This window comes from Scomber japonicus, chromosome 16, assembly GCF_027409825.1.
Source record: "Scomber japonicus isolate fScoJap1 chromosome 16, fScoJap1.pri, whole genome shotgun sequence".
Classification (NCBI taxonomy): Eukaryota; Metazoa; Chordata; class Actinopteri; order Scombriformes; family Scombridae; genus Scomber; species Scomber japonicus.
Genome location: NC_070593.1, coordinates 5,958,806 through 5,975,053, shown reverse-complemented (window position 1 = coordinate 5,975,053; position 16,248 = coordinate 5,958,806). Strand labels below are relative to the sequence as shown.

General features: G+C 42.0%; 1 protein-coding gene across 2 annotated transcripts in view; it reads right to left on the bottom strand.

Annotated features, from left to right (window-relative positions):
- Nucleotides 1-13,548, bottom strand: part of eif2ak3 (eukaryotic translation initiation factor 2-alpha kinase 3) — a 35,473-nt gene extending 21,925 nt beyond the window's left edge. For both annotated transcript variants that reach the window (XM_053336355.1, XM_053336356.1), the window contains exons 1-2: nucleotides 13,056-13,548; nucleotides 1,674-1,803 (exon numbers count right to left, since the gene is read on the bottom strand). In XM_053336355.1, coding sequence (XP_053192330.1) covers nucleotides 1,674-1,803; nucleotides 13,056-13,354 — 429 coding nt within the window. In that variant the 5' untranslated portion in view covers nucleotides 13,355-13,548. The remainder of the gene's footprint in view (nucleotides 1-1,673; nucleotides 1,804-13,055) is intronic.
- Nucleotides 13,549-16,248: the final 2,700 nt, after the last annotated feature.

Sequence of the window (16,248 nt, the reverse complement as noted above, 5' to 3'; positions counted from 1 at the left end):
TCTTTATTAGTTAGTTAGGGCTTTCCCTGCAATGCATTCATATTTTTCTTTCTGCTGTTTATGCTATCACCATGTTATAGAGGTTACTTTTATTTTTGGGCAACCAGTTCAGTGTCGGCCTGCTTGTTAGCTTCTATATGCACCTGGTTTGTGGTCTGCACACCTGCAAGTCACTGAAGTCTGTGAAGTATCTCCGCTCATGGTGCGTAGATGACCAAACGTTTAAAAGTTGTGTTTTGTGGTTATATAATTGAACAGCAGTAGTGAGTGACCCCAAAGGTGTTTTATTTTTTAAGATTTGTTTTGGAGCTGGAGGCTGACAGGAAGTAGAGAGAGAGAGGTAGTGAGAGAGAGAGAGGTAGTGAGAGAGAGAGAGAGAGAGAGAGAGAGAGAGAGAGAGAGAGAGAGAGAGAGAGAGAGAGAGAGAGAGAGAGAGAGAGAGAGAGAGAGAGAGAGAGAGAGAGAGAGAGAGAGAGAGAGAGAGAGAGAGAGAGAGAGAGAGAGAGAGAGAGAGAGAGAGACAGAGAGACAGAGAGACTTTAACCACTCAACTACTAAAGCGCTCCAAAGGTGTGTTTATTGCACAGATACTTGACTCAATCAAAAAGGTGTGGACTGTTTTTGTGTTTAAATCTGTGACGCAATCAACTCATCCCAATCAGCCTATTTTTGCTCCTCTCAGGAAAGAGTAAACACATCACAACCTATTGACCTCTCCCAGTCTGTACTCTGATGCTGTGTAAAACTCACCAAACTAGTTTCAGATTGCTTTATAGTTGCTATACTGGACTAATAAAGCAGGAATGTGACAGTGCCAGAGAGTTCATTAAAACTTGTACGCTCCCTACCAGCACAGACACAATACCATTAAACTGATATCAGCAGCCACCCAGACCCTTGTTAGCATCAGAGGCTGGTGCCCCCCCCACCCCCACCCCCACCCTCGAGGTACAACTCTCACACAGAGCGAGTCCACATCAAAGTGAACTACGAGAAACGTCTCTAGTATGTATCTCGGAGAGCAGCGCTCTGGTCTCGCTCTGGGCAACACTTGGCTTTCAGCATGTCGGTGTGGGCGGTTTAAGCTTCTGTATACATGTACGAGACGAGGGTCTTTCTGTGCCTTGTATGTGTAAAACCACTGCAGTCAACAAAGAGGCTAATCCTCCAGGCGAAACAGCTACTCTTAGATTTATGTGGGGGTGTACAGTGTGTCTGGTGTGTTTTGTGAAATTAATGTAAGCAGTAGAAACCCCTTTGGTTGGCTGGTTGGCTGTTCAAAGTGCACTGAGTTCAATTATTGGTCTTACTGTCTACAGAGGCACAGCCAGGAGGGACAGTGTTTGTTTTTAGGGCAAAGACAAGAGGCGAGACTGCATCCTCCTTAACCTCCCGACTGATGCCGACAGTGTGGAAATTGACTTTTTCAACTCCCGGTAAATATTAATCAGCTGAACACTGTCTGTTTAACCTCTTTAAATGGCTGTGGTTCACTCTACATGTGTGGATTTGACTTGAGGAAGGTCGGTTGTTCTTTATATATAGAATACATACACAATTTTTATAGATGTGTGGTCACTATTAGGAGATTTTTTTTCCGCTCCACTGTAGTAAATGAATATGGAAAGAAAAAAAAAGTGGCACTGTTGTACCTCAGGTTTGCTGTGTTGTACCTCAGGTTTGCTGAGACTGGAGGACACGAGGCACCCTGAGCCGACATCTAGGTCCCACTGCTTCCTGCCCTGGTTGTGAGGATCCAGAGCCGAGATCCGCCCATCTAGGGTACTGATGATCACAAGAGACCTGTGAACAGAACACAAAGACTTCAACATATGCTCCTTTATTTATTTATTCATATGTTGTTGTTACTGTAGCTTTATTTACTAGTTTTTCATGCAGACAATGATGTCATCACCGAACAGACAAGCTACTAAAGAGTGAAGAATATAAACAATAGGTGGTGGTGGTGGTGGTGGTGACGGTGGCGGTGTCTATCTATACCCCACCCCCTTGTTTAGCGAGCAGGGTGACCTTCAACTGCAGCCAACACCACACCTGTGCCTGTCAGCTGATCGGGTTTGGCATGTTGATTAAAGACGGGAACAGCCTCTAAATAAAAAGTGAATTCTCAGTTGTTCTATGTATCAAAACATAAATCTATCATAAATGTATCTGGCTTATTTATGCTATGATGAACCAGATTTAAAATAATTACCCAATCACTCATGACATATTTCCAAAACTGAACTGAAACAGATGGATGATAATGACTGTTGTGAAGCACGCAGGGAGATTTGACATGGTTACTTTTCTCCGGTTTAAAAAAGCAGTTGTTTCTTCCATTAAATAAATAAAGGCTCATTTACATGTCAAACCTCAAATCTTTTTTTTTTACGTGTCGACAAAGGCCGTATTTTATTCAACGTCCGTGGATTTGTTGAGTGGCGTCTCTGATTAGTCTTGGCTTTATTCTGGGTTTTCCAGCATTGGCAGAAAATGAATGTTCATGAATATTGGCTTGACTGTCCAAAGCCGAGAGCTCAGAGAAATACCATATCAAAAAAACCCCCCCAAAAAACAGAACCATATACCCTTCAGAGACTTTTAGGATTTTTTATTAAAAAGGTCTTTGTGAGTTTGAGAAAGTTTCACAACACTAATGAAACCCAGCTGGCTCATCACCGGCCAAACTGTTTATTTCTTTTCCTTTTTTTCAGTATAACCAAGAAAGAAATTAAAAAAGGATTTTCTTAATGAATTCTGTTACTGCAAAAAAAATTGGACATGCTTGCCACATATTTTATTCAAGCATTGTTGGCACAGGCACAGCGAGCAGCTAAAAATAAGATAAAGGGGAGGAGTGGGATATGATACAGGGGGGGGTGAAAGTGTTTCCCTTAGATGATTTATAGCTTTTTCTCACAGCACCAAGATTCAGGAATAAATGGATGTGATGGAGTTTTAATTTCTTGGTTTTTCACCTAATTAATTCTATGACTCTACAAAAACAAACATGTTTGAGGGTTTATCTCCATCAGTAGTTAAGTACAAGTTCTTAAAATGCGTTTCAAACCCCTTTATGAGCCCACACAGCATCTGTTAACATTTCTCCTCAGTTTCATCAAGTAACCGAGAAGTAAAAAAACAACCAAGCTGACTTCGGGAGGATGGAGACATCCAGCCCCACCCTTTCGCCTAACTCTTAAAGCTTCTGCCGCATTGCTTGTCAATCATGTCCTGAGCTTTGGCAGGGGCCACCTTCCAACTATTGATTTGTATCTGTCTAGAGGAGATGCTGTCAATGGGGGCTTTTAGCTTTATTTAACCAGCGCGGCTCTGCTGAGCGCACACGCTGTCTCCGAGCACCCACTGCTTCACATCCACACAGCTGGGACCCGACCAGCTTCCCTCCGTTGGCTGCTGGTGCATACAGGGGTTTTAACTGCCTCCCTCGAGTGCAACTAGACAGCAGTTTGCTGCGGGAAGAGACAGTGTTACACTTGTTCACTTTCCAAGTTCAGAGTTTAAGAAGAAAAAAAGAGGAAACATTGAACTCACCATCATCCATAATCTTTATTTATGTCCACTGACAGCTGTTAACTAAGCTGAGTGTTTTAACTATTAGCATCACCCACTCTATCCATCACTTAGACTGAGCAGGTGAAGCACTATTGAACAACAATAATCCCTTATTGATTTCACCTATTGAACAACTCCTCAGTGATGAAGGGGAGGGAGCATGTTCGAGGATGTGTAAGTCTTAGAAAAACTAAGACATGGATTGTTTCAGACGGTGCAAATCGATATGAGGAAGGCTTTTCTTATGTTTCGCTGTAGTTACTGACAAATTCACAGGGAGTTACACTTGCTGCTGGGGACAAGTTGGTTCTCGTAACCGAACTAAAGCTGTGCGTTTGAATAAAAATGCAAATAGGATCACTCAACAGTAATGAGCCATGTGTCTTTCAGCTCCATCAAAGCCAAGATTATCTCCCCCAAATCTGCTCTTAGCATTATCAGCCTCGCCACTATCACTGAAGTGTGGAGCGTTAAGAAAAACATTGTTTTTCCTCTCAACCACCAATAAAAACACAGCGCTAAAGCCCGCTTTCACGCTCTCGATTGGCTGCGAGGCCCCTGCCAAAAATATTAGGCTGATTGGTTGTTGCTAAGCAGTCGGCTCTCTGAGAGGGTGGAAGCTTTGGTGGCCTTCGCTCGGTCGGCCCCGCCCCCCTTTCGAGTCATGCTGGGAATGTAGAAGTGAGGGAAGAAGTCGCGGAGAGCATCAAGTTCAACTTCAGAGATGGAAAGAGGGTGCACGAGAGACAGGAGAATCTCATTCTGAGAGGGAGATCAAAGGCTTTTGTGGACTCTTTGTACTCCAGATAAAGGATAAGGAGTAAAGAGGGGAGGGGTGGGGGGTTGTGGATGGAGGAGTGAGTGTGTGTGGGGGGGGGGTGGTGCTTCAATCTACAATTTAGGTATCATGATAGTAATGGAGAAAATGAGCAGCTGAAGAAGAAAAGCGAGAGAGAGAGGAGGGGGGTGTAGCTACAAAAATAGTACTAAACTGAACAATAAAAACAACTCAAACAAAACAAACAGCCCTACAGTATCATTTAAAACTCGAGGCAATTTATTTTCCACGTCTGAGCCCCGAGACACTGCTGCTCGGCTCGTCACCAAAGGGAGAACTTGTAGCCTGTGGGGCTGCTGCTGATGCTGCTGCTGCTGCTGCCGCCACCGTCGACTGTGACCGACGCAAGCAGCCGAGATGCTAAAGGAGACGTTGGGAATGAGGAGAATGAGGACGGAGGGAAAGAGAGGGGAAAGTAGCGAGGCTGCCAGCAGACTGAGGGTTGTTAGCGTCCTCGCCTGTAATGCTGTCAAAGTGTCATAATAGTACCGGGTGCTTCTTCAATCACAAAGCGTATGGCGGAGCAGGGAGCCAATTAGCCTCGCTCTCACCAGACTCTCTGCTCCTCGGAGACGCTCAGACTCAATCTGCACACACACACACACACACACACACACATATACATACACACACACACACACACACACACACCGGTGAAACAGAGCTGCTGGTAAACACACTCCATTGAAAGAAACAACCAGGATGTTTACACAGGCCGAGTCTCCAAGGAGCGGGAGCCGTCGAGCCGAGCCAATCGCAACAGCTTTGCCTGCACCTCGGCAGCCAATGGCGGCTCTGTTTTTCTCCTCGTTCAGGCCAATGGGCGAGAGGCTCTGCAGTGTGTGCGCCAATGGCAGGGCAGTACTGGCTGTAACCATGCAACAGCGAGCAGCCTGGATGCACGCTGGAGTGTGGAGTTGTGCTGCCGCGCAGCTGCCGCTCTGCTCGCCTCGCAGCCACCGAGAGGCTCAACAAAAATACGAGAGCATGGGGAGCACGTGGGGGAGAAAGTTATGGATGCAGCGTTTGAGCCGGCCGCACCCAGCACCACCAGCTGCACCAACAGGAGGAGAGAGAGAGAGAGAGGAGAGATGCATTCCTTTAAACAGGAGGCACATACTGATTATATGTATTGTGCCACCATGTGAATGACCCACAGTTTTAAATTTGTTAAATGAAGGTGTTTTTATTTGACCAGTGTGAAGAGGAAGACAGCACCTGTGTGTCTGTAAGCTGCTTAAAAAAAAAAAGTGAGAACAAAAACACTTGAAGGTTCGGAGGGCGATATCAACAAGTCAGAAAATATTCCTAAGCCATTTAAGTCATTCAGTTGTGGTAATCCCTTAATTCAATGCAGGATATTTTAAGGCTTACAGAAGCTGCAGGCTGTTGGCAAAACACAGCATGAAGCCAGTTTGGGTTGTTTTTTTCCACTTTGGCAAACATGAGCTTGCTCCCATGTGACCCAACAATGTCTGATATAAATAAACACTTACAATAAAGACTAGATCAAATGTCTGAGTTAAGAACAGAGACTCAGAGGTGACTGTACATGCCAGTAATGTGCCAGTAGTAAGTGAGCCTGAAGTGAAGTAAAATATAATAATCACAGACTCACAGGCTTAAAAGCTTAATGTGACTCAAATGTTTATATAACTGTCCCCTGAAGCTGTGAAACAAGTCATCCTTTTTTTTTGAATGTCTTTGTCACAGCAGCTGAAGTCTGACTGATGAAGACTTGAGTGAGTTAAGTTCAGTCAGCTTTCAAAATTGACCTCACATCCATCAGGGTCACTGCAGCAGACCACCACTGCAGAGAGGACAGGGTGTGGTTTATAAAAAAAAAAAGAGAGAGAAAAACTTCATAAAAACACACACCATTTAAAAGTGTTGCCATCACACCCTCTCCCTCTCTCTCTCCCTCTCTCTCCTGCAGAAGCGCGCTCTCCTCTCCAACCCTGTATCATCTCACACGTGGTAAAATCCAAACTCCATGGCGCCACGCTTCCGCCCGCCGATTGGCCGAGCCGCAGCTGTGATGCGAGGATCTGATTCGTTGTTGCTAAGCAGTGAGGAGAGTGAAAACAAGACAGCGTGGTCCTACTAAACTACCCCAGCTAACTCCTTGTTTTTATTCTCTCCTCTCCTCCTCCCTCTATCCTCCATCCTTCTCCCTCTCTCTCTCTCTCTCCAGCATCCCACCTATTTTTTTTTGCCTCTGCCCCACCCATACTGCAGTGCTGCAGGATGGGGGTCCTGCCGACTTGTCGAAATAGCCACACTGACCTGATAAATCCCCCCCTCTTCCACGACTGATAATGATATTTAAAACAAATACTTTACTTAGGGGGACCGTCATTAATCACAAACTGGGTGCTATTTCAGTCACGACGCGTTACGAAACGACCTGCAGACGTGTTGTCAAAAGAGTCACGTCCTATTCTTGTTGCTGAAACACTTAAGAAGAAATACCAGGGTCGACATCACATCACAACATCAGCAACTTCTGGAAACTAAACAACTTAAAACATCACTATAGAGAGCGATTAAGAAAGAGTGGAAGAGCAGCAACAAACATGGTTATATAAGTAAAAAGGAAATAAGGATGAAAATGGTTTAAAAAGGAGATTATATAACCTTTGTTAGAAGTGATATGAGTATGGCGGTGGTAGTTATACATTCAGACCGTCTTAAATGTAAAAAAATAATAAAATAACTGCGGCATACGGAGCTATTTTAACCCTTACATACTGTTTATGTCTCTACACCAATTCACATTCATAAATTCCCCCATCAGTCATTAATAAATGTTTTATTAGTCCGTAATGACGTGTATTTATGGGGAGGGGGGGCATTCATGATTACTATTTTATGTTCATGTTGTGTTGATTTGTACATTTTATTTCCATTTTTCTAAATTCTGGGTCACATTAGGAAAAGTGTAGCTAAAAGAAAAAGTATAAAGGTGTTTTTAAAGATCTCAAGTGTAAAATAATAAACAGTATGTAAAGGGTTAAAGAAGTGAGTTTAAAGTCTTCAATTAAAACTTTCCCCCCCCAAAAAAAGGGAGTTCAGTCATTTTCATCTTCTTGACCTGTTATTTTAAGGACAGTTTCTATTAATAAAACACACAACATCTCCCTGGTTACAGAGAGTGGATTATACTGAAACAAAGTAAGAAGGAAAAAAACACACATATACACACACACACACACACACAAGGAAATGAACTCTCCCCTTCCCAAAAAAAAAAAGGAGGAAAAAAAACCTCCTCCTCCTCCTCCTCCTTTACCTAACTATAGCCAGACCCATGCGGCCAACTCAAATTCTGAGCACTAGCCTGTCTCTCCGACGCAATTGGCCGACAAGTCACCCGGCTTGGCCGATTGGCTGTTGCTAAGCAGTAGGATGGTGGGAGCCAGCCGGCGAGCAAAGGCGGCCCAGAAGAGCTGTTGCCGCTACAGGGCCCTGAGGGGTGGTGGTGGTGGTGGTGGGGAGGGTGTACAGAGGGCGGGGGGTGGGTGGCAGCGGGTGGGGGGGTGGCGAGGGGGGGGTAGCAGGTTCAAACAAAGCTGCTGTCCTCTCTCTCCTCTCAACTCCCAAGTGCTCCCTAAGGTGCCGGAGACCCCGACGGAGCGCTCGCTTGCAAGGAGGCATCAAACCTGGCAGTGCTGTCACATACATGATTCTCACACACACACACACACACACACATATATATACACACACACACACACACACACACACAGAGACAGATGTAAACACCCAGGTCTCCAGAGCGCCATTTGTAACGTATAGATGGCGGTGTTAAAGGTGAGGTGACAGCAGCCGTCAGCCCAAACAACGGCAGCAGCTCGCGTCACAAGCTGAAGGCTGGATCAAAGCCAACGTCTAGAATATTTATAGATTACAGGATAACGGAGGTGTAGGTGGAGGAAGTGGAGGAGGAGGAGGGGATGGGAATTAAAAAAAAAAAAAAAAAAAAAAAAACTGCGAGTGACAGAAACTTAAAAATATTGACGTTTGAGTGGAGACTAGTGTTCGACTTGTCCACATGAAACCTTTTATTTATTTTTTTTAAGAGTGTGTGTTTGAAGTGCTCTACTTTACAATCTCATTTGGGAGAAAAACAACCTAACTAAAGAGCTTTAACCCTTACATACTGCTCATATTCAGACTCAATTAGTCTCTATACATAACTGAATGTGTCTTTTATGTATTAGCTTTACTAAAGTTGTAAAATATTTCCTTTAGTCATCACATTTCTGTCTAATAGAAAAGTTTTTAATGTTTTTTTTTCTTCTCTAAAATGTGAAAAAAACAGTCAAATTTGACCCTGAACACTCAGTTACTCATTAGTTCGGTCAGGACTTCATTCATTTTCTCTCCTCACTTAGGATGTTTTTTTAGCCAAACCGACTAAAGTTATGTTAGTCAGTTATTTATTCTTCTCCTCACAGGTTGGAAGTTATCTCTTATCATGAGTATTTGTTTGACTTGGGAAAACCGGCAGCAGCTGCAGGTGGAGCCTGAAAGGTCACTGAAGGAAGTGGCGTTATGTTTTTCCAAAAAGCTGACTTGATTAATACTAAAAGTAATCCCTATGTTGGGTGTGGGAGCATTATGGTCCGGTGGTTATGTGTGTTCAACTGGTCTAAAATAAATAAAGTAATCCCGATTACTTCTCAACTATACTGGCACACACTCAAGTCATAGCTGAGTTTTTAATAGGTTATTTAGGTTTAATACTTAAGAACAACAAGCTTCAAATGAATTGCTTCTATAGGCAATTTTTCTTCTTTTGTTGTCTGACATTTGAGGCCCTTTTTTTTTTGTAGTTTAAGTCGACCCATATGTAAGAAACGCACCTAATCCGTGTTACATTTTTTCTTGTGACATTTTTCTAAAGTTCAACGACAATTCTCCTGACAGATGGAATGGAAACAGAGCGTCGAGCATAGCGTATACGTTCATACACTCGAGGGACGACATTAAAAAAGCGGTGTGTGTAAGTGTGAAGGTAAGGGAGAGCATGAGGGAGGGAGCGAAGTGTAAGATGTGAGAAAAAAAGAAAGAGAGAAAGAGAACGAGAGAGAGAGAGAGAGAGAGAGAGAGAAAGAGAAAGAGAAAGAGAGAGAGAGAGAGAGAGAGAGAGAGAGAGAGAGAGAGAGAGAGTAATCAGGAGGGGTGAGAGACAAAGAGAAGACACACTCTCAACAAAGACATACATACATACATACATACAGACAGGGTGTGATTGTAGGTCTTATTTGTTTTGGAGCTGTTTTTTGACACGAGACAGACAGGAAACCTTGCTCAAAAGTTGTCTACGACTTCGTTATTTCTCTTATTTCAGCCAAATCTGTCACCTCCTATAGCTTTGTTGTTGTCTCACTGACAGATTTGCATTGAATAATTCAGCCCGTTCATTCTTCTTGTATCTGCCTCACCAGCAACCAAATTAACAATTTATCCTTTTGACTTTTACATCTCATTATCGTGCTGGCATTTACATTGTAGACTTTTTAAAAAGGCATGAATAAACCAAGAATAGAGAGAAATTTAAAAAAAAACTATTATAAACATTTAACTTTAACCCTTTACATACTGCTCATATTCTGACTCCTAATTAGTCTCTAGACCAATTCACATTCATAAATTTCCCGTCAGTTGTTAATAAATGTTTGATTAATCTTATGGGGGGGAAAAAAACAGACGTTCACAAAAGTGACATAACATGTTAACATGTTTCAAGATCTGGGGATTAAATAAAAGAGAAAACAAGAAATATACAGATTGTGACAAAGTGGGGAGATGGGAAAGAAAAACAGAGAGTGACAGGCACAGGCACAGGTAGAGAGGTAGAGGTAGAGGTAGAGAGAGAGGGAGAGAGAGAGAGAGAGAGAGAGAGAGCGAGAGAGAGAGAGAGAGAGACAGAGAGACAGAGAGACAGAGAGACAGAGAGAGAGAGAGAGACAGAGACAGAGACAGAGACAGAGAGAGAGAGAGAGAGAGAGAGAGAGAGAGAGAGAGTGTGAGTGGTGGTGGCAGGCAGGGTGTGACCAGCAGCAGCAGCAGCAGGATGAACGCTCAGGAGTTTTCCTGCAGCAGCTGAGGTGTCTGACAGGGGAATAGCCCCGACTCTATCTAAGCAAACTGCTCCGCTAATGACTTTCGATTTGATCTCAATACCTCTACTGCTCTACTGCAGGATGATGGTCAGGAGCTTTCTCCATCTATCTACCATCAGATCACTTCTTTTCTGATAAGTTTAGTGTCCTTCGTTGGGTGCAAACAGCAAGATACAAAATCCTTGATAAAATATATTTCTTCTGTCTTTTACCGTACATTGTTTTGCTCAACTTTCTCATGTATAGGGGGTTTGTCAGAAAGGCTTTGAAGTGAGTCTTAAAAGTTTGATAGAAAATGAGAATAAAACATTCTGCTTTTCTTTTCTTTTTTTTAAAAACCCACCAAGAAGACACAGTAGTATATCAAGTTTTAACATTAAGGTGAGAAACTGCATCAAAAAAACCCTTCAACAGGTCTGACTCTAACTATATTTTCTGTTTCATGAGTGACTTCGATCCAGACCTCCAGACCACAGAGAATTATTTAGTGAAACGTACTGAAATGAGGAATAATTTAAGAGCAGACAAAAGTATCACCCAAAAAAACATTAAAAAATAAAAAAAAAAAAGCACGGCAGGGAGAAGAAGAAGGAACATCATGAAGGAAAACACTGCGCCAAACATCATAAAGTGGGCGTCAAACCTACTGTTTACCGAGGAAGACAAAAATCAATGCCCTACCCACTGCGCCAGGAACTGCATCTCACTTTGGGCAGCAACAGCAGGTTCAGAAATCCTGTGGTGTGTGTGTGTGTGTGTGTGTGTGTGTGTGTAGCAGTAAACTTTTCACTCGCAGGAGATCAGCGGTTTTCCCAGTTGAGTGACATGTCATTGCCTGATAATAATCTGTAGTAAACAGTTGCTTGACATGTTTTCATTATTTGTTCATGTTACCAAAAAAAAGGTTTGACTTTCACTTCTTTTTTTCTTTTTTTTAAACATCTGCTTCCAGCTTGAATCCAAGACATATTATATCTACGGGACATATGGACTGTAAAACCAAACCCTTTATCATCCTTGTGGTGCAGAGCCACATGGTCACTGCTTTAAATTACCACTTATATATATATTATCACTTTATTCTGGAAAATATCTCAACTACTTCAACTTTCTCTCAGCTATAAAGCATCTCTTGACAGAAGGATTTAAAGCAGAAAAACAAAAAAACATGAATGGATGTTGTTAAATTACTAGCATCACTTCATGTCCTATCATTTTAGGATTATAATAGGATAAGGAATCTTATTTTGAAAGTGTGAAGTGACAACAGATCTGAAATGAACCAAAAAAAAAAAAAAGACCCAGTCCTACGTATCATATCACACCACACTGGTGTTATACAAAAATCAACTTTCCAAAACAACCGAAACTGACTGCGGTGGTTTTAAGCAGCTCTATGTTGTTTTGCTTTTTTGGGGGGGAGGGGGGGTTTGAACTGTGCTGCTGATTGCCAAATGGTGCGCAAGGTATTCCGACTGACAGAATATTACAAGGAGAGATGTTATACTTGTATTTCCAGTTTGTTTAGTCATACAACTTTAAAAAAAAAACAGGACCTGTCAATTAGTCATATAGTCCCATCTTCACAGTGGAGGAGGACTTTGGAAACAACCCTTTATCTTCTGCTCAGTTTCAGTCTCATCACTACCAAACTTTCAGGGTCGATTAAAGCGCAGCGCGGTTTGCCCAGACATGCCAAGGAGCTGCTGCTTTAAGAAAACTATCAATCACATCGATATCAATTTGACTAGTCAGCAAAAAATAAGCACAAAAAAGTCCCTCTTGTGACGCACATGGATATCTCATGTCTACTTTTAACGCTTTTAACGTGGTGGTTACCACAGTACAGTAGCTGAATAGACAGCTCAGCGCCCATTATCGGACACATAGTGAAACTCGCTCAGTCATATTAGTAAACGTCCTGTTTGGTGCTTTGACAGCTCGCTAGGACTGCTTCACGTCTATTCTACGATCATTTATACAGAAAAAATGGAGATATATGGTGGGGATATTGCTGCAAGGTTTGCAAGATAGGAAAAATCACACAAGCAACAGCATGCACAGCAAGTTCAGGGTGCAGAGCACGAGGCGGATGAATACATGAAACTGTGTGTTAGAGTTAACTTAAACATCCGGTACATATGTGACAGTTTACACAGCTTTCATTCAAATATGTTGCTGTTTTTGGAGGGAAATGTTGCTATTAAAGTTAAAGCTAGGGAAAATCACACAGGCAACAGCATGCAGTGCAAGTTCAGGGTGCAGGGTTTGAGGCGGATGAATACGTGAAACTGTATGTTAGAGTTAACTTAAACATCTGGTATATATATGTGGCGTTATTTGAATAAAGGAGGAGACCGTTTATATAGTTTTCATTCACATATCCTACTGTTTTTGGAGGGTTTTTCCCCCCGATTTTGCATGTGTCCGATAAGTGTCAGATAATGGGAATAACGGGTGTCTGCTGTACTTCACAATGTTGTTTTTATTTAATAACATTACATTACCTCGTTTCTCGAACATTTCCATGACTTTCTCCAGATGACTCCTCGGCCTCCGGAGCAGACCCATTCTCGTCGTCCTCCACGGTAACATCAGCTCCAATGACCGGGGCGCCTACGCTCTCCAAGCCCCTCACCATGACTCTTGCACCATCTTCCTCCAAGGTGGCACCTGAGCCCCGTAGGTCCCTCCCGGCGATGGCGGAGCCCTGAGTTTGCGACGTCCCGAATCCGGTCAGCGCTTTCAGCAACAGCAGGAGCACCAGGGAAATGCTCACGTTTCCAAAGTGAAGCCCCCTTTCCATTTGTAAGACTGGCACATTAGTGAACTATGAGATTTACATGCCACTGGCTTTGTAAATCTTAACACATAAAAAAGTGTAAAAATAAAAAAATGTTATTACAAAGAAAAGTCCGTTGTGTCTCGCAAAAACGCCCTTTTAAGTCTGTTCTTCAAGTAAACATAAACATCCACTGGGACACCATGTTATTCCCTTTATACTTGCCTGAAGTCTTGCCTTGGTTACCTTAAAGCCCGCCTCGTTGCTACACAGGGATTGGACAGTAAAATCTCCACATTCGTTAGAAATATATGTAAACGAATCTGATTGGACCATATAACTGTCAATCATGCGCACTCTCATACGAAGCAGAATGCAATTGGATCAAACGCCCGTCACTTGAAAAGGCGGGCTCAGAACGTTCCAACCCCCCAAACAGTGTGCTCCTTTGGCTATAACCGCTGTCAATCAAAACGACGCATGCGCCCTGAAGGACTGCCACACAACGAAAGCAAAAAGGTGACGCAAAAAAGTCCCCGATGGCGTTTTCCTGTTGCGGTGGTGTGATTGGTGAAAGGGGTCGTCGCTCGTCCAATCAGAGAGACACAACCGTTAGGCTGCAACGCCATTGGTCGATGTGTGGCTCGGCTAACTAAATGGACGCGCTGGATTGGATAGTCAAGCTGTCAATCACGGATAGTTGTCAAGAAACAGAAGAAACACCAACGTGGCTCCTTGTGTAGATTGAAGGCACATTTCCTGTTCCTGATCACGAGTTATGTTTCTCAATTTGGGGGAAAAACAAACACAAAAAAGGTCAATGACGTAATGTATGCGAACTAAGCTAAAACCATTCATTACATTTAAATGGGGGAAAATATATTTAAAAAATCATATTAAAATGTATAAAAAACTGCATTTGACTTTCTGGAGTTCAATGGTTCAAGTATATTCATAAATAAATACAGATTACAGGACAGTCAACGTGTAACACGACAGTTGCTTCATGTGTGTAAAACTAATATTTTAATGATTTATTGAGGTAGTTGTTAGTGTTATTTAAGGTCATTCTCTGCCAAGTCTGCTGTGCTCGGTGTGTGAACGCCTTGCAGCAGAATAAAAGCTGCTTGCATTTTCTAGCACCCCCATGTGGCAATAAAAGAGAACTACCACCAATAATTTGACTCTAAAATTACATCTTTTAGGTCATTTTTGGAGGTTAGTATCCCACTGTCTTCGATATTCATGCACACACAATATGCTGTATTAAAGAAAAACAGAGGCCTGGCTCATCAAACAGGAACTTCTGCATAATTTATATATTCCAGATGTATTTACACAGATTGTTTACTGTATATATAGTATTTTTATTTAATTGATTTGTTCACTTTCACCCTTATGCTGCTATATTTTTCCCCACTGTACTGCTGTGTCAATTTGAATTTGTTCCAAGTCCACTTTATTCCAATCAATAAAGATACATCTCATCTTATTGCTCTTATCTTAATAGCGATGTGGTTAACCATTAACTTCATTGTCAATTCATCAGTTTATATGTGTCAGGAAAATAGTGAAAGTGTCTATCACAATTTGCAAGTTAGCTGGTTAAAATTATTTTTGTCTGAGCCGTGATGCAAAATCCAAAGATATTCAGTTAATTAGCATAAATGTCAAACAAGTGCCAGCAAATATTCACATACTCTACTGAAGCTACTCTTATCTAGTTCTGTGATCAACTCTATGAGACTGGGATCTACCACATCAAGTACCCAAAAGAGTCACTGAATCATTGGAAATAAAACAAGGAGACATCCAGTTATTGTTTTGGTCTTGTATTGTTTGACAAAGAAGAAAAAAAAACTATCTTCACAGCAAAAACCATTATCACAGTTATAGCAGTACAGAAAGAAAGAAATGCTGGTGCAAAATATTCAACATGGTGTAAAATGGACCAAAACTGGGCCCATATTTGTTAACCTTTACTTTTTCTACAGGCGACAGAGGTAGATATCTGAGAGTAGAGCTACACAGACACATCATACCCAAGTTGCTCGTAGATAAAAACTGGCAGCCAACTGCATTTGCTTGATTATATTTAATGTATCAGCCTTGATGTTGTCCTGAGTCTTTCAGAGCTGTACGTACCGAAACATGAAAAACATACAACAAACAACCCCGCCAAAAGAACAGTAATAAGGCATTGTGACAGAGACCCAAAAAGAAAAAGAAAAAAGTATGGGGTTAGATGATTACTTCATGAGGGCAGCGGTGTGATAGTGTTTTGTAATTTAACTCGAAGTAACAAGTATACTGGGTAGACATGAATCTCATTATCTCTTTAAAATCTGCTGCACATTGTGTATAAGATTATATACGTTTATAGCTGCACTGTACAGTTATCTAAAGATGTTTCAAATGTGATATTCTTTGTAAGAGTTTCCTAAAAACCTGAAAGTGCAGCTTTAACAACATGTACTGATGCTGACAGGCTGTTCTAACAATACCACTTATTGTTTTATTCATATTCGCTACATTTGAATCAGAAAAGGGCGTCCTGGTGCTTTGGCACGCCAAGGCACATCAATTATACTCACTGTATTGACAGTTAACATTTGAGCTACACCGGTTCACCATTATGTGGAAATACAATAAGTATTTTGACTATTTTATTAGCACAATTGCGCATTTTTATTACTTTAAAAAGGTTGTACCACTTCATTTAGAATTACGTGAATGGCACAAAACATCCTGTAACCCTGAAAGAGAGAAACTGTCATGCAAGTGATTTACAGGCACAGAAAAGAACCGACACAGTGGAAAGAGGCATTTGGATACATGCATGCAAGTACACACATTCAGTGGTTTGTTTTTTTTTGTGAAACAGTGTGAGGTTGAGGGCTTAAACCCTGGTAACTGAC